Source organism: Oreochromis niloticus, linkage group LG7, assembly GCF_001858045.2.
Source record: "Oreochromis niloticus isolate F11D_XX linkage group LG7, O_niloticus_UMD_NMBU, whole genome shotgun sequence".
Lineage (NCBI taxonomy): Eukaryota > Metazoa > Chordata > Actinopteri > Cichliformes > Cichlidae > Oreochromis > Oreochromis niloticus.
Window position 1 is genome coordinate 21957941 of NC_031972.2, and position 20670 is coordinate 21978610.

Below are 20670 nucleotides of genomic sequence, written 5' to 3' on the forward strand. Positions count from 1 at the left end.
CACATACACAAAAATGACACAAGCCTATTATGCTACAAAACTGATTACATCATATGTAATTTATTGTTTTATTATTATTATTCTTTATTATTTTAATCACAGTTTAAAACACTTTGGATTTACAGTATATGCAGTAGGTACATACAAATGCAGCACATTTCATTTTTCCAGCAATATTTTAAGCTATTTAAGTGTCTACATGGCACCATTTTTGCTTTCCTAGAGACACTCAGACTTCCTCTCCAGCCGCCATCCTCTCAATAGCTTCCCAGTCTATTTTGCTCAGGTTGCTGCTTCCACTCTCAGAGAGATTATCCAGCCAGTCCATCTCTGATCTGGAAGCATCACCATGCTCATCCAAAAGCCCTGCCAAAGCCTGAGAAAATATTCAAATAAAAATACATTTTAACACAAAACCACATCATCTGTTTTGCCTTTAGTTACACAGAAACATTAAAATTGCTGTTTGGTTTACTTAAACTAATTAGCAATTACAGTTTTTAATTCAAGCACTGAGTGATCATAAGAGTGACTCAGAGTTTATTTTGCATCTACAGCATCTGGAAAATAGGTGGCAATAAGTGAGGTTCTTACTATGTTATACTGCAACTCCTCCTGCAGCCTATCGAACCCTGATCGGTCCATCTCTTCTCGCTCTTCCGGCCTTGTCTGCTCCCTCAGGATCCCTCTCCTTACTGCAGTTCCTTCTGAAGAACTTCTGTTCACTTCCGTCTTTCTCTGGTACCTGACATGCTGTTCCTTACTGTGGCTCGCTGCAGGAAGTTTACTTGGGCTCTTGAGCATACCACGTTTGGTCACCTGAGACAAGCGGTCCTTTGGCAAAAAGGTCACTGAAACAAATAAATAAAAAAATAAATAAAAATTAATCACACAACCTAAACATTTTTCTTTTTTACAGTTTAAGCATCCATTTACTTTAATACCAATATATTTCATTACAGTACCTGGTCGGTGTAGTCCCAGTCTCCTGTGGTAATCGTCAGAAGGCCGTACCTGCACTTCAGCAAATTGTGGGCGACGGCTGGCTGGGGTTTGTCCTGACTGGGGTTTCAGACTTCTTTTATTATTGATATTGCTGTCAACCCTAGGAGAGAGAAATTAACTCCATTACTATATAAAGCCTCAATTCTTTTCTTTGTTTGTTTATTTTTTTAATACACTGTCTCTGTAGGCACACGTCTTGGATACTCTACAAAAGTTCTGAATTTATTCTGTAACTAGAAAAAAGGCCATAAAAGGTAACTGTGCGCTCATCTCTTAATCAATGTCAAAACAACTAGAATAACAGCTCTCACTGATAATTACACCTCCTATTATTTATTGATGAGGATGACAAATGCATTTCAGCTATAATGCTGGTGACTGCTTATAGCTGAAACACAAGAGTTTGTTTTCAACAAAGTGTCTCTGAATATAGGACAGAGGTAGTCGAGAGCCCTGACCTCAACATCCTGGCACGAAGACACAGAAGCAAATGAGAGAACAACCTTGGTGCACTTCTATAGATGATCTGTTAATGCACTCGTATGATGAAGATAAATTCATGGCATCAAAACAGAAGCAGCCTTATTCTACTTGGGCCTTGAACCTTCAGAAAATAAAGTCCATGGGTTCACATAGTTTTCCTTGTCACTGTATATAATCTTTAAAAAAAAATTTGCAATGAACGTGTTCAACATTCTTAGAAGATTCGTAGGAACAATTATTCTTTAATGAGTCTGGTTCCTGGTCGAATTACTGTCACACATGATACCTGTGAGTGCTGCCTGAGGGAGGAGCAAAGGAAGAGTGTGTGGTGGAGGCCACCTGAGGTCCTTCAGTCTGTGACAAGCTTAATGTGGATGCAGGAGAGGTGAGAAAGTCATTGACCAAAGAAAAAGCCTCACGGGTCCCCTTGTTGTACTGCTCAAGAAGCAGGGCCCTAATAAATCAAGAGAAATAAGTTTGCACAGGCAGACGCATTTCTTTAAGACAACGATTAAGTAAATAAAACACATACTTTTCTTTTTCCTTTCTGCTTCTCAAACTGGTTGCTCTATTTTTGGTTGTGGAATACTGAAGAGAGCAAGAAAGTAACAATGTGAATGGGATATTTCAAAATACACAGCATGTGATAGAAACCCTAATGAAAAAGCGACTGAATCTCACCACTGCTGCTGAAGAAGAGAAAGGTTTGTGCTCCCTCTCTCTCAGGGTCTCTCTGTGTTTTTGATAAGCAGCCAGTCTTTCCCTCTGTCTTCTTCTCATCCACATCCTCAGCTCTCTTCTCTCATCCTCTGCACGATTCTGCGACATGGAGCTACTCTGCAGTTGGTCCTGCCTGCTGTGGGTCATATTTAACAGCTCAGAGAAAAATCACATTTGTTTAAGTCGCCATTTGGGCAGCACTCGTTTTTAGTAGTCACTATACCTGCTACGGTGTGGAGTCTGTGAGGTGGACAAATCCAAGTCAGTCTGAGATAAATAGCCTTCTCTTATCAACTCGTCTAAGATTTCTGCTGTATCGGATAGCTCAGTCTGACCCAGACTCTCATCTGGCGATCTAGACATTGACAGGTAGAGGGCAGAATATTTTAATATTGAAGAGAAATGGGGGAAAAGGTAAGCAAATCAACAGCAGAAATGATAAGTTATAAGTTCAGTACTCCAACTTCAACTTACGCATGAGATATCATGAATGTTTCATTTAACTGAGCTTCCATTCCTGTAGATAAAACATACAAGAATTATGACTTAAATAACCATGTATGTTAGTACAGTATGTCCTCCATCTATAAAGACAGATTCACGATCAGGTCAAATGGTACAGTAGTCCTCTATTAGAGAAAAATAAACATTATTATACCCAAGTTCAGCTAATTTTGGTGAGACAGAATCAGAAACAAACAACTGGAGTGACAGCTAGTAAGTGTTATTATAAATCAGCCTGCTGTTAAATATAGTTGTTGTCATTAGTAATGTTTTTTTGAATTAATTGCACATTTACTTGGTGGGCTGTTTAGGTGGGAAAGACCAGCTCTGTGACCGTGAGGAGAAGTGGAATAATGAAAAGAAGGTGTTCTTTCAGGACTGGAATCAAACACAAACTCCTCTTCTTGATTTTCATCATCTTCTTGGGATTCACTCAGTTCAGGTAAAATGTCCACATCAGGTGCCCATGCTGTTACAGACAATATACAACTGATATCAGCATGTGATATAAACAATGACACACAATACAATATCTTATATATACACACACACACACACACACTGAGTTGCAATGCAATTTAAAATATACTAGTGCATCTCAAAAAATGTGACCTGTGAGTACATTACATATTTCAAGCCTTTTTTGTTTTAATTTTAATGATTATCAGCATAGCTCCTGAAAAGTTGTTGGAATATTTCATTTCAAGTTTGAGTAAATTACCATTCAAACAGTTTAATTATCCCGTATCTCTCGAGTGATACAGCAATAATGGAGAAGATGCTTACATGACAGCTGTCAGGATGCCACAAGGGTGAGCGACATATGGTCACGACTGAAAGGGCTGGCTGTTCACAGATTGTGTTAGCAAAGCTTATTATGTGGAAAGCTGACTGGAAAGGAAAAGTTTGGTAGGAAAAGATGCTAATGCCATAGGGGTAACTGTAGCCTTGAGAGGAAAAAAATTTGATTTGTCAAGACTTGCGAGAGCTTCGAGAGCAGCAGACTGAGGCTGGTGTCACAGCATCAAGAGCTTCCACACACAGACCACTTCAGAAAAGGTGCTTCGATTGCCTCAGTCCTAATATCAAGCCACACCTGAACCAGATACAGTGTTGGAAGTCTCTTCCTTGAGCTAAGGAGAAAAAAGGTGGAATGTTGCTGGTGAAAGTAAATTTTGTATTTCATTTGGAGTCTTAGAGTCTGGAGGAAGAGTGGTAGAGAATTCAAGGTGTTTGAAGTCCAGTTTTGACATTTCCACAGTATGTGATGATTCAAGATGTCATCTGCATCTCCATGTAGTGCAACTTTGATGAGGAAGTTTGGGATAAAGACGCCCCAACCATGAACTTTTCAGAAGTTGGACATTTCTGTGCTGTAAATCCTTTTTTGAAATATTCTAATAATTTGAAGCTGGATTTCTGATTTTAATGAGCTATAAGCCATCATCAAAACAAAAAAGGCTGGAAATAATCCACTTTATGTTTAGCTTTTTGAAATATATTACAAAAATAACTTTTTCATTATATACTGTAACTTATTTTTTGAGATGTACTAATAATGCGGATGATTTCACTACAGATGAATACATTTTAGGAAGCACCTTTCTTAGGGACAGTGAGTCTGACAGTTTTCTTTACTGCTGTGGTCGTCTTCACAAAAGGAGCCTTCTCTGGCTTGTGCTTTTCAATAGTGTTAACCAGCTACACGAAGACACAACAGAATAACCAAGAAATTACGTATAACATAAGCATGTCAGCTGTAGAATTCAAGTTGTAAACTTGGGTGACATTAAAAATACAAGTATAAGTACAAAACATTTTCTACCACCCTGGAGTTTGAGAAGTCCTTCTCCAAATGATCTGCAATGTTCTGTAGAGCAGCCAACTTGGAATCCAGCTCTGAGAGGCAAGAGGAGAACCAGGCTATAGGAGATGAAGAGGAGACTCTGGGTGGTTCAGAGCTCTGGGTCTTTATAGCCTGAAGGATCTCAGAGTCAGACAAATCAACCATCTCGCTGTTGTTTGGAGTGTTTCTCTCGAAAACCCTGCTGGGCTCAATGTGGCTGACTGAAGGGGACTCCTCGGGAATATCTAAAATATACAAAGATATATGGAAGAATAGCAGTGGTGTGCTTTAACAGCAGCATGACAATATTCAGTGACTCTATAAAACTTATAAAGACCTGGTTGAGTCGTGGGTTTCAGGAGATGCTCTGGAATTGTGACTGATGCTTGCGGATCGGCACTGACATCATCACTCCTGATAACAGAGGTTGCAAGAACATGAAGCTGAGCAGATGTAGGTGAAGGAGGGTGGATGAATGGAAGATCCTTATGGTGCCTCCTTTCCTCTAGATCTAAGACACTTATGAACTGGCGGCTGCCCATCTCCTGAAAAAAAAAAAAAAAAAAAAACCCAAAAAAGATACTTTAAGCAACCTCCTGATGAAATATAATAAAAGGAGTAAAAGTGTGCGTAAATCATATGAACTTAATACATTATAGTGACTGCATACTTGACATGCCATACTTCTATTTATTGATTATATGACAGACATTAAAGCAGCATCTATGCTGAATATATTCAGTGCATCCAGGTGATAACAGACCCTTTTTTCACAGCAGCTATTTTGACATAAAACAGCAGGTTAAAAAGTATACTGATGTATTCAAATATAGCTATGCAATCCAAAAGCACAATTTACTGTAGCTAAAAATTGTAATGTTCCTTTATTTGGTGAATCCAGCATGTATTCCAAGGACCCTACCAAAACTTTCTCTTCCTCCTGTCTTGGCTCCTTGGTGTTCTGAATAGTGACTTCAGTGCACGCCCGGAAATCCCCAGAATTTTGTGCTAGGTGGAGAACACAAACATATACACACAGATATTCTCAGTTGTATCATATAATAAATAAATAATCAGACTATATCACTGACCCTGCAAATTCAAAGAGACTTACATTTAGGGCTGCCAGCCTGGACAGATACAGCTTTATCCACAAGCTTGGGAGTATAACCTGAAAGAAGAAGAATAAATACTAAGATTTTTAGCTATAATTCAGGTTTTTCTTTAACTGTTTATGCTAATTATTTCTGATGAATAAAAAAAAGTCAGCCTGTTAAAGAAATTTCATTCAACTACAAATAAATATAAGCTGTGTAGTAACTTTACAACCATGTAAAACCATTACATCTACACTTTAACTTTAACTCACCTGCATCTGTGTTGGTGGAAGCATCATGGCACTCTGGGGGCCGTTTACATGTGGAAGCAAAGGCATGGAGCTCAGCTGAAGTGGACATAACTCTGTCCAATAATCTCTGACCAGTCAGTGAAGAGTCAAAAGGTTCTATGAGTTAACAAGAAGCAGATCAATAGAACTGCAAATGGGACATAATATACGATATTGTCTCATCAAGAATTTCCTTATCTCCTTGTTCTTATTTCTGAGGAAATTTTTAAAGAGTCTTTAGAAGTTTGCAGTTCAGGTGTTTTTTTTAAAGTATTACTTCTCCACAATTTCAAAAAAAAAAAAAAAAAAGCATACATTTTGTGGCTCCTGGCATTTAAAGAGGTGCTTTAATACTCTGAAACTGGAAAATCAACAGTACCAAAACCTACTAACATACAATAAGCATGCAATGTGTGTTTATCGCTGTAAATATCAAGTGTTGTGCATTTAAGACCAACCAGGAAGAATGGGAATATCCTGTTCAGGGATGATCTCTTTGGCAGCTGCAGGCTCTTCACTCACAGGAAGTTCAGCTGGCTAAATATATAAACATATGTAAAAACATTATAATGAAGCAAACATATGATCAGCGTGTTGTAACTTAATATCTATTAAGCACAAAACACTTTTTGGAATTAATATCATTCTACCTCATGTGTAGGAATGATAGAGTCATTTGGTCTGAATGTGACCTCTGTTTTTCTCGCCTTCCCCTCTCTCCTCTTCAGCCTAGAAATGACACAAAATGATATATAAGTACAATAGTGACTAAAAAAGGGGGAAACCACTTAATATAAAACTATTATGTGTTTGCCTCTTGCTGGAGATAAAGGTGGAAGAAGTGGGGTCTCTTCTAGTTGTTTCAGCAGATGGGTCTACTCTAAGTAACTGCAGCCGAGCCTCTTCAACATTCGGGCTTCTCTTCACTAAGTTAGTCAAATCTTCCATCGAAAAGAGACGAGTTACATGGGTTGAAGCAGTGGCCAAAGGCAACTTCTGTGGGACAGGAATCCATCAATAAGCTATAACACAAGATACAGCGATACCAAATGTAAAAATCAGGACGTTTGAGAAGCACTGCTTACCATTTTTGGTTCAGAGTTAATATGCAGAAGCTTGATCGCAGGTGCTTCTCTAATTGGAGCTGCAATTAAAGGAGGATGTCTGGGAGAAGAAGGCAATCTGGGGAATTTGATGTTGCTTTGAGAAACAGACTGTAAGTGCAGAAGGCGAAGGCCCTGCATTGCTGCAGGTGTGTGAGCTGGAAAAGCGGGAGGGAGTAGGGAGAACTCTTGACCTCTGGACTGCTCTGATGGCCAAATCTGATTTTGAGAGTTTCTGGGAGTAGGATTGTGTGGAGGATTAAAATTCAGCTGTCTTTTTGGAACTGAAGACCCATCTGCTTTCTTTAAGGTGGTTTGGTCACTGTGCAACTTTTTCTGATCAAATTTTGAGGTTGCAGGATTTAAAGTGTGCAATGCTTGGGGGTTTTGGGCCGGATAACACTGCGGGGCATTCTGCTGGGGTAACTTCAGACCCAAAACCTGTGGAACAGAGTCATTTTGGTTGCTACCATTATAAGGCTGCAACACAGGAGTGCTGTGAACAGTGTCTGTGGTGGCGAGAAGGCCCTCGGAGGAGGGGATTAACTTCCTGCTCTCAAACAGCTGAACATCTGCCGAGTCCGCCTGGACGGAGAGTGGCTGCATTTCCTGAAGAAACAAGGACTTATTTCAAACTTGATTTCACTGTGTTGCAAGCATTATTCACACAGAAAAGCAATCTGTTAAAATTTTTCTAAAATTAAGGAATTTCTCTGTTTTTAGGATAAATAAATATATTGGTTTTCTTATCTTATCTTACCTGAAAATTTACACTGGTTGTACTAGACAGCAGAGCTTTTGTCTGTGTCTGCTGCTTGGCAGGCTGGTCTGGAGGTCTGCGTGTATGGGTGTGAATGAACTGGGTATTCTTGGATCCTGAATATGCCTGTACTGGATGTGGCACAGAGACGGTAGCTTGATTGGGTAAGGCGCTTGGTTCAGGAATGAATCTGGTAGTAGAAGATGATGGCACATTAGGGTCTGAGGAGTTCATGTCTGGGTGGGTCAAACAAGCACTCTGCTGGGCAAGTTGTAGGTTGGCAAATGTAACTCCCAAAACCTCTCTCAGACTCATGTAGTTGATATGCTGCAATGAAAGGACAAATATGCTCAGTTCAGTGTTAATCTTTTGAATCAAGTCCTTTCCTTTTGGTTGGTCCCATTTTTACCTGAACCAGCCTGAGTAAGTCTTCACCCAGACTTTCTCTCATTGGTGGAATGTGGGTGGTTGACGGCTGATTGGAGTTTGGAGAATATGCAGTGGCTCCACTAGCTGTGGAGCTTTGTGGATGAAAGTTTGAAGGAGCTACAGATGGTTTGGGGGGTGGCATGCCAGCTGAATCAGTGGTTTCTGCCTGGACTGTAGCCTCAGACTGTATAATGGAAGGAGCAGGAGGCTCTGGGTGTGGAGGTTCTTGTACGCTTCCAGCATGACTGTACAGGAAATTTCACCAATAATTTTGCATGCTTAGATTTGCAGAGATACAAATAAATTTTAGAAATGTCTGAGAAACATGCATTACTGAACAAATTAAATGTTCTCCTCTGAGAAAACAGTGTCACCATTATATATAGGTATAGGTATAATAACTTACACAGAGGTGGAACTGGACATATCGTCAGTTTTTTCTGAGCAGTTTAGGTCTACAAGCTTTAAACTCTGAAAACGGAAAAAACAACAATCATATTGTCTTTGACAGTCACGATGATAGAGAAGAATACTGGGAATATTAACAGAGAATACTAACTGTGTCGGGTGTGCAGCTTTTTCCACTGGAACCAGAAGACAACACATCCAAGCCCTCACTGTCACTGTGTTTGCCTAGAAATATAATATAAATCAATGAGTATTTTCTCTTTAAAAAACAAACTAACAAAAAACTGTGTTATGGCAGCCTTCATGTTGCAGTATAACATAGCATCATACAGTCTTTTTCAGGTGTAACATCTAAGTCATCGAGAGATGGCTGTATTGGACTTGACGGTCTGTGTGGCGCATCAAAAGTCAGCTGATTCTGGACAGCAGGGGGAGGACTCTGGTGACTTGTCAGCTCTTCTGGTTCATCTATATGAGAACCACTGCAAGGAAGAAAATAAGAACGACTCACTGGAGAGGCAGCTAAATGGCACAGAGGACCAACAGAACAGCAACATGTAGGAAAAAGTAAGACAGGAGGCACTAACTAAACACAACCCAGTTTTGTAAACTGATCAAGACTTATCTATCAAAGACTAGATTCCATTTGGCCACCTATAATCCAAAATAAACTGACTGGCAAGTACAGACTTTCTCGATAAAGACATCCTCTGAATGTGTGTCAGTCCAGTTTGTTTAATATAGAAATTTATGACTGTAAATAAAATATTGGGCACTCACATGGATAGTTCTCCTTGCTGTAGGATGTGATCTAGACCAGTGACAAGAGTGTTAGCTGATCCGGGGTAACCTGTGTCAACACTGCTCTCTCTTTCTAGTTTACTTTCCACCTCAGACTGCAGCACAGGGGCTACTGTCCATTCCATTTCTGGGACTCGGAAGTGGGCGCTAAAGCAGTCCATCCCAAGTTGAGCCTTGTACCTGCGCTCCAGCAAACTGAGGGAAGTAAGGATGGCAGGTGCTGAGGCTTTGACGCGAATCACTACACCTTCATCTGCTGTTCGTCCAACTTTTCCTCCTTTATCTTTCTTTACTCTACCATGATGCCCCATTAGCACCCTTTTGTCAGCCCAGCGAACCATCCACACCAGCAGCCTGCCCAGTTCTGGAAACTTAGATTCCAATTTAGTATCCAAGCCCTGCTGCAATTCAGTTACAGCTTCCACAGACACTGAAGGACTAAATATGTTATCTGATGGCTGTGCAGTGGTTAAGGCACTTTGATTAGGCCTACTTTCACTACCAGAGAGCCCTCCCATCACTCTTTGGTCTAAAGGCACACTGCTTTGCTGTCGGAGGCCAAACAAACCTTTTTGCCCCCCTATTCTCAGTCCAGGATGAGAACTGACAGAAAGGTTAGACCTGGTTATGGGGATTTCATTCCAGACAGAGGAAGTTTGCAGTTCAGGTGTTGTGCCACGTTTTACAGGTCTGTAGCAATAACCAGCTCTGAATACAGGTGGATCATGGCCTGGGTGTTTTCTTGCTGGATTGAGCCCATCTCTTTGACGACGATGTATGGTGGTGAGCACGTCAAAGGTGAGAGAATGCAACTCCTTCTTCCTCAGCTCAGAGCAGTAGGCCTTAAACAAAGGAAGTTCAATGCTCGAGTCCCCACCATCGGTACTATCCTTCTCTAGCACGTAGCTGAGGAAGAGCTCCAGGAAACTCAAGTACTCCTCATCCTCCAGCTCAAACTCCCAGGTCCCAACCACTGGTGGGGAGGGCTCCTTTATTTCCTTGGCACTGCCTTGGTGACTCTCCTCTTGAAATACGCTTTCAATCTTAACAGCAGTCTTCTTTTCATTTTCTCTTTCTTTCTCCTTTCTTTTGACTCTGAAACAATCACATAACGCAAAATAAGATACAAATAAGACACACAACACCACAGAATAATGGCAGTGATAGTATTTCACACTGCCTACCTGGTCATGGCTCTAGAATACTGTTCAGGAGAGACTGCCCCAGATGTATCATCTGCTGTGTCTCCATCACTTCGCACTGATGGGAACCCACAGTCAGTTATGGTGCTGGTACTCAGACTTGTACCCAGTGACAGCTGCCCTAACATGGACATCCCATGTTCCCGATCATCCTCCTCTGCTTCTTCTTTCTCCCACAGATTTAGCACAGGGGGAGCCAAGTGCCTTTCTAGTCGTGCCAGATGTTTCCTCCTTTGCCTGTGTTTGTCTTGAATGAGAATCATCATGAGCTCGTTGCCTTCTTCTTTTTCCCCATCTAGGAATCAGATATTACACACAGAATTAGCATGCAGTGATCACGTGTTTTCAACAGAAGCTCAAACACTACTATTATGACTTGTTTTAAAGACCATAATAAATTATTATACGGGCCATCACATCTGGCCTTTTAAAATATAAGATGAAAGCTTTCACTGCCTTCTATGCATTTAAATTTTAAAAGAAGGATTAAAGCCAAAGGCTATTAATTTCTTTAAGTGTTGCACAGCACTTCAAAGCAACTTGCAAACAAAAAGTGGAGTTTGTACCAAGCACATTGCACTGCCTCAGCCTCTCCAACAGCGAGTTATACTTTTCTCTCAAAGGGACTCTGACAGACTCTTTCTCCTCTGGGAAGGCTTTTACAAGTGTGTCTGCAACCTAAGAAAAAGAAGACAAACCAAAGAATGAAAAATGTAGTCACTAGAGCTTCTTTCATCATAAGATACCATGTATAATTAGACAAGGGATTGTCACCAGAGACACAGGAGGTAGTTCAGACATGAGGCTGAGCAGTATGTCTTGAAGAATTTCATCAGCACTGAGGAAGCATGAGAAAGGCAGAAGTCGACAGGCCCAAAGGAGAGCATCAACACAGGCGGAATTCACTTCAGAATCTCCAGAAAACTGAGGAGCATAAATATACAGGAACATTTAGAAGGCATCAGTGGCTAAAGAATAAAGAATAAATTGCACATTCACACTCAAAAAAATGTACCTTTTCATCTGTAACATGCTCTCTGGCAGCCTGATACCTCCTGCAACATATTGAGAGCTGGTCTCTGACATGCAGCATCCAGCATAGAGCACACAGCTCCCTGAAAACAACTTTATAGCAGAAATATGGTAAATACATATGACCTGCAACAAGATGATCACCAATTATATCCACAATTTACAGTAAGCAGCATCTTACTAATAGTCTGAATGATGTCAGAGTCCAGGTGACCATCATTATTCGGCCCCCTTCTGAAAAAACTACTACGAGTGATGAACTTCATCAGTCCATCCGGGAAAGCCTTTTCCTCCTCAGCAGCGGATCGATAAGAATACTTCTTCTTGATCTGATTAAAGATAGGAAAATGTTTACCACCACCTATTCCACAGGACATGATCGACCACATTATTTTGACAATAAGCTAAATGAACCAATGAAGATCTTTTAAAAAAGAAAAGGGTGGGCAGTGAGACAAAAAGCATTTTCATGTGTCTTTTAGAACACAGTCGTAATATAAAATTGTAAACAAGAAATGTAATTTTTTTTAAATCATCTAAATCATTCATTCAAACTAGAATATCCCACTTCTTTTAGCAGCATTTTAAGCCCTTCTTTAATACCTTGTGTAGCAGGTGTCTGGCACGGCGCAGAGAGCTGATGTACCACTGAGCAGCAGGACGGCAACACCGGCCAGATCTTAGGAGCAACACTAATCTTTGAAGATCCATAGAGACTTTGTGTCGACATGTGATTTCTGCAAACTGCCCCTCTGTCCCGATTTGATCCTAATCATGAGACACATGCACAACATTTAGCAGACAATTATCCTGTGAATGTACCATATGTAAACACTGATCTTGCACCTGTGTGTTGGGAGAAGGCTGTGGACAGTAGAGAGGTGGGGAAGGAAGATACAGTCCAATGGGCACCAAGGTAGGTAGGGAAGAACACAGGTCTTTGGCTTTGTCCAGCAAGGTAGACAAGGGTGAAGATAAAACATTCAGTCCTGCAATGACTGAAGCTTTCAGAATCTCCTGTATGGAGATCTGTAACAAGTCCCAGTCTTCTCCTTCCAAAGGATCTTAAAAAACAACCATGCAAAGACAAAACAATAGCACAGACGGCAAGGTTAAAAGGTTTCATGTGCACTGGGATCATCTCATAGAAGTCAGGTCTCACTAACCTGATAAGCTCTTGTCTGCATCTTTATCAATGCAGTCTTGGGAGGCAGTCTTGTTGCCCAGAAAAGACTCCAACTCTGCCTGAAAAATGCTTTCTGGTTCTAAAACTGCTGGCAGGTGGAGCTCTCTCCTCCTGAGCCTGTCATAAAACATGTCACAGGGAAAACAAATACACAAATATTGAAGTCCATCCATCCATCCATCCATCCATCCATCCATCCATGCTCTTCCGCTTATGCAGTTTAATATATGATATTCTAAAAACATCAGCCTGCTTGTTTTACGTTTTCAAACTGACCGAGTGAAGTCAAAATGGTTGGTGCAGTAACTGGTGTACGCCAGGCTCAGAGACACTGCTGTTTTCCAGTCCCCCAGATGATAAGCCAACCAAACAGACTCAGGAAGTAGACCCCCTATCAGGAGCAGGTCCTGAGCATAGTCCACTGTCCATACTTCTGAAAGATGCTGCTGTCGAACTGCGCGAGCCACCTCCTCTTGGCACAACGACACCACACGCTCAACACTAGGGGCTGAGGAAAGACATATTACCAAATGATACAACAATACAGGTTATGAATAAATCATTATACATTTTTAACTGATGAGTAAGTTGTCAACACACCATGAGGTAGATGTAGTGGAGGCAGAACTACAACATTGTGAGGGGGCAGGATGAAGAGCGGCTGGTTGGTGAAGTAAGAGGCCATGAATCTCCCCAGTGTCTGAACCACCGCAAAGGCAGCGTCACTGTGAAGGTCCATCGGGAGCCATGGGCAAGGAAGAGAATCTACTGCAGGGTGTAAAGGCAGAGATAATAAATAACATCTTCTATTTACAGTGATTTGGTTACTTGATCTCTGCATATAACCAGTAAATTAGAATTGTGGTTTGTCTAAACTATATGTCAGATAGTCAGATGAAGTCAGTTTTCCCACTATTACCTGACATTAATACTCCCCTCAGAAATGTATGAAGATAAAGTTTTAATGACACTTCATGTGTTCAGTGACACTATCAATGTCTTTATAGAGAAACAGTCTGAAAATGTGTTCAATTTTCCTGTCTTGCCACCCTTCTACTTCTCCAGCTGGCAGCTGGTTTTCATATAGAACTCATATAAACACATTTGATTTCCACTGTGGTCAAATTGTGCTTTTTAAAGTTATTCTGAGAGACTGTAACCTACTCCCTATCTATGAGACATAAAGGCAGACAGTAAACTCTGCTTTAAAGCAGCTTTTAAAGCCTGGTCTTGTAGACAGAGAGATGTATGTGAATGCCGAATCAAAGTATTTCATGCTAACAACTCTTTTTATGTGCGCCCTGCATGCTTTAAAGCATGAGGTAATATAAAATGATGTACTGCATGCAGCAGAAAATGGTCACAGAAAAATCTGCAGTAACTGTGTGATAGATCACATCAAGAACAAAAAAGTACACTACTGCCCTAAAACTTTGTTAAATGTAATAAGACCTGCTATCACATATAGCTACTACCTTGTTTTTCCTCATTTTCCTTTGGTCTGTTTATCAAATAATGTCTCTTCTGGGTCGTCTGTTGTTTAAAACCATTTGTTGTAATTGCTTGCATTACAACAGTTTAGCAGCACATTTTACGACCTTTCCTCTGTTCTGTTCTTGGATTTTCTAATCTAATCTAGTGAACTGATCTTTTGCCTCCAAATATCACATTTCCATTGTTAAACAATGAACACTATCCCTGTTAAAAACAAACAAACTGCAGAGGATTTATTAGTAAGTTTCCAACAATGGCTTTAATTACTTAACATCTTGATTCTGGAAACTTACTCAAAGATGAGGTTTTGGAGGTCACGCTGTCCTTCTCCTGTCGAGCCCTGTACAGTATCAGTTGAGACATGTGGTCCCCCAGCTGCTGGGCTTCTTTTAGTTGGTACTGTGATAGCAGACTATACAGGAGAGCCAGACAAAGCCGTGTCTGCTGAAAGACACTACGATCACAACCTACCAAGAGAGGCATATAATGACTATTTTAAACTGACTGTGACTATGCAGTCTGATGCCCTAATGTAAAACCTGAAATATACTTGTTCTTACTTTTTTCACTCTCTTGACAAATCTGTAACCGCCACACATCTGCACTTTGTGGGTATAAGCCACACAGGAAAAGATGTTCACCTAGTGCAACAAAGGACAAACTTTTAGTTAAACAACACCCACAAAAGATGCACTACTTCTGAGACTGCTTATTTTGTCTTTTAATACATAAAGCGTAACTGTTATATTTGGTAATATTTGGTTAAAAAAAAACAACTTTTTGTTTCTTTTTGGGGTTTTTCACTTCCTGTATCTGGCATCAGAGTTACGTTTGAAAAAATAGTGTAGTTATCCATCCTGCTCCATACCTGGATAACTCAGCAGTGCAGGGCCCTCTTCTAGTCTTTCTCCAATATCCTGCAGTGCTGTCTGAATCTGGGACATGATGACAGACAAATGCTGATCTTCCTCGTCCCAGCCATCACAGCCTTTAAATCTTTTTAGTTCCTCTTTATACTGCTGGGTGACCCTGTACACCAGCTGCCACACTCCCAACAATCTGCCCCAAACAAAAAACAATAAAATCAAATTCTGTAAGACTTTGATAAAGCCTTAAATTCAGTGGACGACATGAAATTTACTGGCTAAAGCTAAGCTTTGCTTATAATCACTGATGTAGAGAAAAAGTCTGTTCCAACCTGCTGGACGGTCGCTGAGGAACAGGCTGAGCTTGAGGTACAAAAATTGATTTCTCCTCTTTCTCATCCTGTAACTGAGGCACATGATATATATCTGAAGGCGAGAGCTGCAGTGGATGTGAAGCAGATTCCTTCTCGATAGAGGGCCAGTCAGATTCTTGTTGCAAGCAGTAAGTGTGGTCAAGAGAATCAGAGATAAGCTGCAATATAAGCATGACTCTGGATAGACTTTCAGATGATACAAGGCATTGGCTCATGTGTTTGGAGTCAGGATGAGGGTTTAGAATAAGGCATATTATCTGTTTCGTAAACTCCACCATCAGCCCTAAGCAGTTGGGCCCATCTGAGTGAACAGTATCCCAGGAAAGGAAAGAAAAAAGGGTCTTGATGAGCTGTGAGAGGCAAGTAAATGGCGAGGTATTCATTCTTCCTGTATGGATGACAGAGTTGGGTACCAAATGGAGTAAAGCAGCAAATCGAACCACAAAGTGGAGGGTGCGCCTCAGCAGAGGAGCTCTGTGTTCCACTGCATTTCCAAGAGAGATGCCAAAGGCCCACGCAGTCAACAGTCTACTCTGGATCTTCCCAAGTTCACGGTGAAGAAGAGTCTCTCTCTCCATTTCAACAGAGTCAGTTTCATAATCTTGGCCAGTAACAAATGCGGTGTCAGTGTGTGTCTCTAGGGCATGGATCGTGTCAAACATTGATGCAAACTCCAAACGACCACCATCCTCCACATGAGAACCGGCAGGAAGTCCATCTAGATCAGAGTCATCTTCAAAGACAGCCTAGGAAGCCACACACACAAACAGCAGATTAAAACAGTCAGGACACATTATAAATCAGTGTTACCCAGACTAAAACAAGAAATTTCTCTCTAATAATATGTGACTGACTTGTATGTTTTCAAGAAGCTCCTTTGTGCCACCCAGTGTCTGCTGGTCCAGCAGAAATTGAGGCAAAGTGGATCCATTTGTGGCTGCTGAAATGAAAGAGCCTGTGGTCTTGGGTCGACATGTACTAGTGGGACTGAATACATCCAGGCTGAGGTCCAGATTCAAGCAGGATACCGAGTCCAACCATGCCTTTACATGACTCTAAAAATAACAAATATAAGTAAATTGTAATGCTTAGAGTAGTAATAATTTTCTAAAAGTCCTGGGCTAATTACCTGTGATTCATCCAGCATTCGGCTGGTCTTCTCAAGATCTTTTCTTGTGTCCTTCAGAAGTGTTTTTAGTAACAGGGCAGGAGAAGGCCTGTCTAACACCCTCATCACTGTGGCCATGTAACCATCAGACACAATGAGATACAACAGTCGTGGATGCCAGGTCACAGAATACCGCTGTCTCATCACGTCCCGCACAGACAAACTGGAGCTGGACAAAGAGGCTTCCCCATTCCTTGTAGACATGGGTGGACTTCATAGAGAAACATGATATCAGCACAGAAATTAGAACAAAATTAAGAAAGAGAACATATGCTCAAACCAATCAACAACTTCTCAAATGGAGTAGTAAGTGACAAGCACGACAGCCTTTAAATAAAGTATACCGGTAAGTGACCAGAGGGTGCAGGGGTAGGAAGTGTGCAGGCCCAAAGTCGACATTGCAACCAGAGCTTGTTAAAGTGAGCAGACCCCCAAGGCGAGGCAGCATAAGAAGGGAGCCTCGCTTCAAAACACAGGCGAAGAAAAGGCCTCCAGGGGACCAACTGACACTGCCCACCCAATAGGACCTGAAAGAAAAGAAATGCAATTAGTTTCAGCTCATTTTTACAAATATAGCACCAAATCATCCCTAACAAGTGACTTTACATATTATGGTGAAGGCTACATAATGTTATAAATAAATTCCCGTTTCATAAACACTTAGAGAGAACAAATAATGCTATTTTAACATGAGAAAACCTCACACGGGAGCAGACTCAGGGATGAGATAAGAAGACCAATCATTCCAACAGAGATCCCAAAATACTTTCAACCACAGAGAGCCTTGTGTGATACATCACACCATTTAGTAGTAGTGGCAGTCTTGATTGCACTTCTTGGCAATTTTGACACATTTGTACACATATTGTTGATTTCTCTTCCTGGGATACTGGGAAGGGATCATGCCATGCTGTTTATTTCTTGTAAATACTGTACAATCTAGTAATGAGTCTTAAATAGAAGTTTTCTCGCAATTTAACTGGATGACTGTCGCACAGTGCAAATAATTTTTACTTGTACACACTGACCTTATGTATTTGGAGGGGATCTCCATTTTCTTACTTCCACATCCTCCGAGGCCACTTGATATCGAGACAAAATTCTGCATGCTCACAAAGAGGACCTGTGTAGCCTAAATTCCAACAGGCAACACATGTTTTGATTTATGTTTCTACTGATCAATGGACCTAAAAAAAATGTAGACGTGAACAAAGAAAGAAGCTACATGCTCACCTTAGGTTTCCTCTGGTTCAGAACAATGGCTAACATTCGGCCATCTGGTGAGAAGGCTGGCACCAAAGCCCCTCTGGACTTCACTGGTTGGCAGGGTGGAGTGAGACGAGACATGGGATACGTCTTAGTGGCCCACTGTATCCTGTATCCCACAGAACTAAAAGGAAAAAAATAGTCCTTTTAGTTCTATATGTTTTCTATATATTTAAATGTTTCGAATTATATTTACTCGAAGAGAGTCTTACTGTTACAGCAATGTGTTCACTTACCCTGATTTCACGTGACCTTCTTTCCATTCAATTTTAAGGCAAGTGATAACAAGCTTCTTCCCAGATGTGAAAACAAAGGCTGATAAGCAGCTATCACCCATAACCTGAGGTAGTGTGGAGGACAAAAAAAACATATAAGGTCTCTAGACAATGACAAATGAGGGGAAGGTCTTTAAAATGCTTTTGTTGATTTGAATATGGGACAAATATGGATTCTGTTTAGAAACCAGACCTCTGTCTTGACAAAAATTGTGTGCTGGGATGCTTCTTTGTCTTGGGAAGAAGGCAGGATGGTGTCTTCTAGGGACTTTATCAGAGCCCAGTGTCCTTTGACTGGACCATCTCGCAATCCTGTCAAATCCTTCACATCTATACATTCCCACAGGAAAACTTGCCCAGTTATGGCCACCAGTAGCACACGTGTCCCATCACAGGAAACCTGGAGGGACAGCCTTGTGGAATTTCCTGTGAAAATATCGGATCGGATAATTTTGTTACAGATGTTCACTACATATATATATATATATATATCTATATATATGTGTGTGTGTGTGTGTGTGTGTGTGAAATCAATACAAATAGAATAATTAGTTAGAATAAGTTAGGTGGCTAGAATAGTTAGGATAAGTAAAACTAAGATATTCATGCAGTGCAATGATGCAGTGTGCAGTGCAATGATAAATTAAAAGGAAATATTCCAAAGTTAAAGCAATACTTTATTCAGTATAGACAAGCTATTTAAAGTGATGCATATAAAGGCGCCACTACTGATTTATTCAATTTATTGAAAACTGTCAAATACTACACAAGTGAAACTATTTTGCCTCTAGATGTCTTCATAAAATACACACATACCCTGAAAAGAAGTAATTATCTGAACTACTTCTGGGACTCCTGCAGCAGTCTTCAACAAATCTTTATCCCGGTTCCACAGAAACACTTCTCCAGAGACCAAAAGACCACAAAGCCACATACCTGGAACAAAAGCCAAGAACAAGAAAAATGTCTTAGCCAATAATCAGAGCTAAATACATTATTTTGCTTCGAGTTGACATACTAAGCTCACCGTTTTGCGATGAAGCCATTGTCACAACATTGTTGAGCAAAGGATGGAGTTTAGGAGTTCTCTTCTTGGTACGACCAGACACCATGTGAATTTCACTGATCCTCTTGTCATCCAACAGAAACACAGATTCCTTCTCCTGAAGAGCAATGGCACTTGCTTGTAATCATATTTTTTTTATTTCTATAGTAATGTATTTTCGTAAAAATGAATTCCCCTCACCTGCCCGAGCCAGCAGAAGCGCGGCCATGGTTTCTTCCGTTTGATGCTGGATGACAGAACAACTTCTAACTTCAGCTCCATGTTTGAAAGACAGCATCAGTGCTTCCTTGTGACTGTGCATTCAGGAAACTGTAACGGCAACACAAACAGTGTATTTTTCCAGACGTACTCTTAAATCTCTGTGCGATACGATACGATAAATAACGTGCTCACTGCAAATGTATTCATTATATTTGGAGCTAAAATTAACTTTGCTTAAAACCAACAGCAACAACAACAAAGAGGAGGGGGGAAACATTACTGTACGGTATGATCAACATGGGAAAAATAGCGTTAGCAGCCTAGCTGGTTCTGTTTAGTGCGCAGAGACAAAGTCCCTAAAAAGCCTAACCTGAATATTTAAAGTACATTGGCTATATTCACTGGTTATCTTCAGACTAAGCGATTGTGAGAATGTTAATATAACTTACCTATTTGGAATATATACCGTATATAATCACGAAATATTTCGAAACTCCCTCCGCTTCAGTAGCCAGAAATGCTTCCCATGATCCTCCGGGAGGAAGCTTCAGCGCGTTGCCGTAGGAACGTGACGGCAGCTGTGGCGGAAGCTCTCCGCTCCCTCCATGTTTTTAACTCTTTGCGTCCCAAACATGACGCCTCATGACTTTCTCTCCAAACTGCTCAACCTAAACTGTCCATCTGATATACTCTGTCTAGGCTCTTTACCTTACAATATAAATAACTTTTCAGGTGATTGCTGTTATAATTTGGTCTAAATAAAATTGAACTGAATTGAAGAATATTACGAATGAATTAATAAAGTGAAATGACAAAACTGTCTCTGGCCAATACTGAAATTAAACCAAGTACAAAACACAACTTGAAAACATGGAAAAATACAAAATTAGAATAAATCTATGTCCTACTTGACATTTGAGATGTTTAGTACCTGCAATATCAAAACTGAAAACAAAAGAATGCTTTTTCTTTTGTTTCCTTGCTTTTTGGTTGTGTTTGTGCATATTAGGTGACGGGGGAAAGGACTAATGGGCAGTAGGATGGGTATGAGAGCAATAAACAAGGTCGGTTGTAAATTGGGTTGGCATAAAATT

General features: G+C 40.6%; 1 protein-coding gene across 6 annotated transcripts; it reads right to left on the bottom strand.

Annotated features, from left to right (window-relative positions):
• Nucleotides 1-33: 33 nt before the first annotated feature.
• cplane1 (ciliogenesis and planar polarity effector 1) lies at nucleotides 34-20179 on the bottom strand. 6 transcript variants are annotated; one of them, XM_025909192.1, is made up of 50 exons: nucleotides 20026-20179; nucleotides 19556-19684; nucleotides 19337-19472; nucleotides 19126-19245; nucleotides 18503-18735; nucleotides 18271-18374; nucleotides 18002-18158; nucleotides 17797-17900; nucleotides 17113-17295; nucleotides 16730-16979; nucleotides 16455-16655; nucleotides 15559-16346; nucleotides 15229-15419; nucleotides 14921-15001; nucleotides 14654-14827; nucleotides 13467-13631; nucleotides 13143-13374; nucleotides 12847-12983; nucleotides 12527-12744; nucleotides 12284-12448; nucleotides 11862-12009; nucleotides 11664-11773; nucleotides 11423-11572; nucleotides 11215-11326; nucleotides 10631-10943; nucleotides 9426-10541; nucleotides 8976-9127; nucleotides 8797-8870; nucleotides 8644-8708; nucleotides 8218-8482; nucleotides 7809-8135; nucleotides 7031-7657; nucleotides 6760-6941; nucleotides 6596-6674; nucleotides 6404-6482; nucleotides 5928-6062; nucleotides 5673-5729; nucleotides 5481-5566; nucleotides 4896-5103; nucleotides 4538-4803; nucleotides 4314-4413; nucleotides 3008-3181; nucleotides 2683-2725; nucleotides 2432-2563; nucleotides 2170-2344; nucleotides 2021-2076; nucleotides 1775-1942; nucleotides 966-1105; nucleotides 595-851; nucleotides 34-376 (listed from the first exon to the last, which is right to left on the bottom strand). In XM_025909192.1, the coding sequence occupies exons 2-50, from the start codon at nucleotides 19634-19636 to the stop codon at nucleotides 230-232; spliced, it is 9663 nt and encodes a 3220-aa protein (XP_025764977.1). In that variant the 5' UTR covers nucleotides 19637-19684; nucleotides 20026-20179; the 3' UTR covers nucleotides 34-229. The 6 variants fall into 6 exon arrangements, 5 of the variants coding, with proteins under 5 accessions (XP_025764977.1, XP_025764978.1, XP_005470362.1 ...); XM_025909193.1 differs by having other exon boundaries at nucleotides 6760-6938; nucleotides 13467-13634; XM_005470305.4 differs by having other exon boundaries at nucleotides 4541-4803; nucleotides 13467-13634.
• Nucleotides 20180-20670: the final 491 nt, after the last annotated feature.

Coding starts and splice junctions, on each gene's coding strand:
- cplane1 (XM_025909191.1), bottom strand. CDS start 19,636: ATGGAGCTGAAGTTAGAAGTTGTTCTGTCATCCAGCATCAAACGGAAG. Junction 18,375..18,502: donor CAATTTTTGTCAAGACAGAG/GTCTGGTTTCTA, acceptor ACACTACCTCAG/GTTATGGGTGATAGCTGCTT. Junction 2,077..2,169: donor TCTCTTCTTCAGCAGCAGTG/GTGAGATTCAGT, acceptor TGCTCTCTTCAG/TATTCCACAACCAAAAATAG.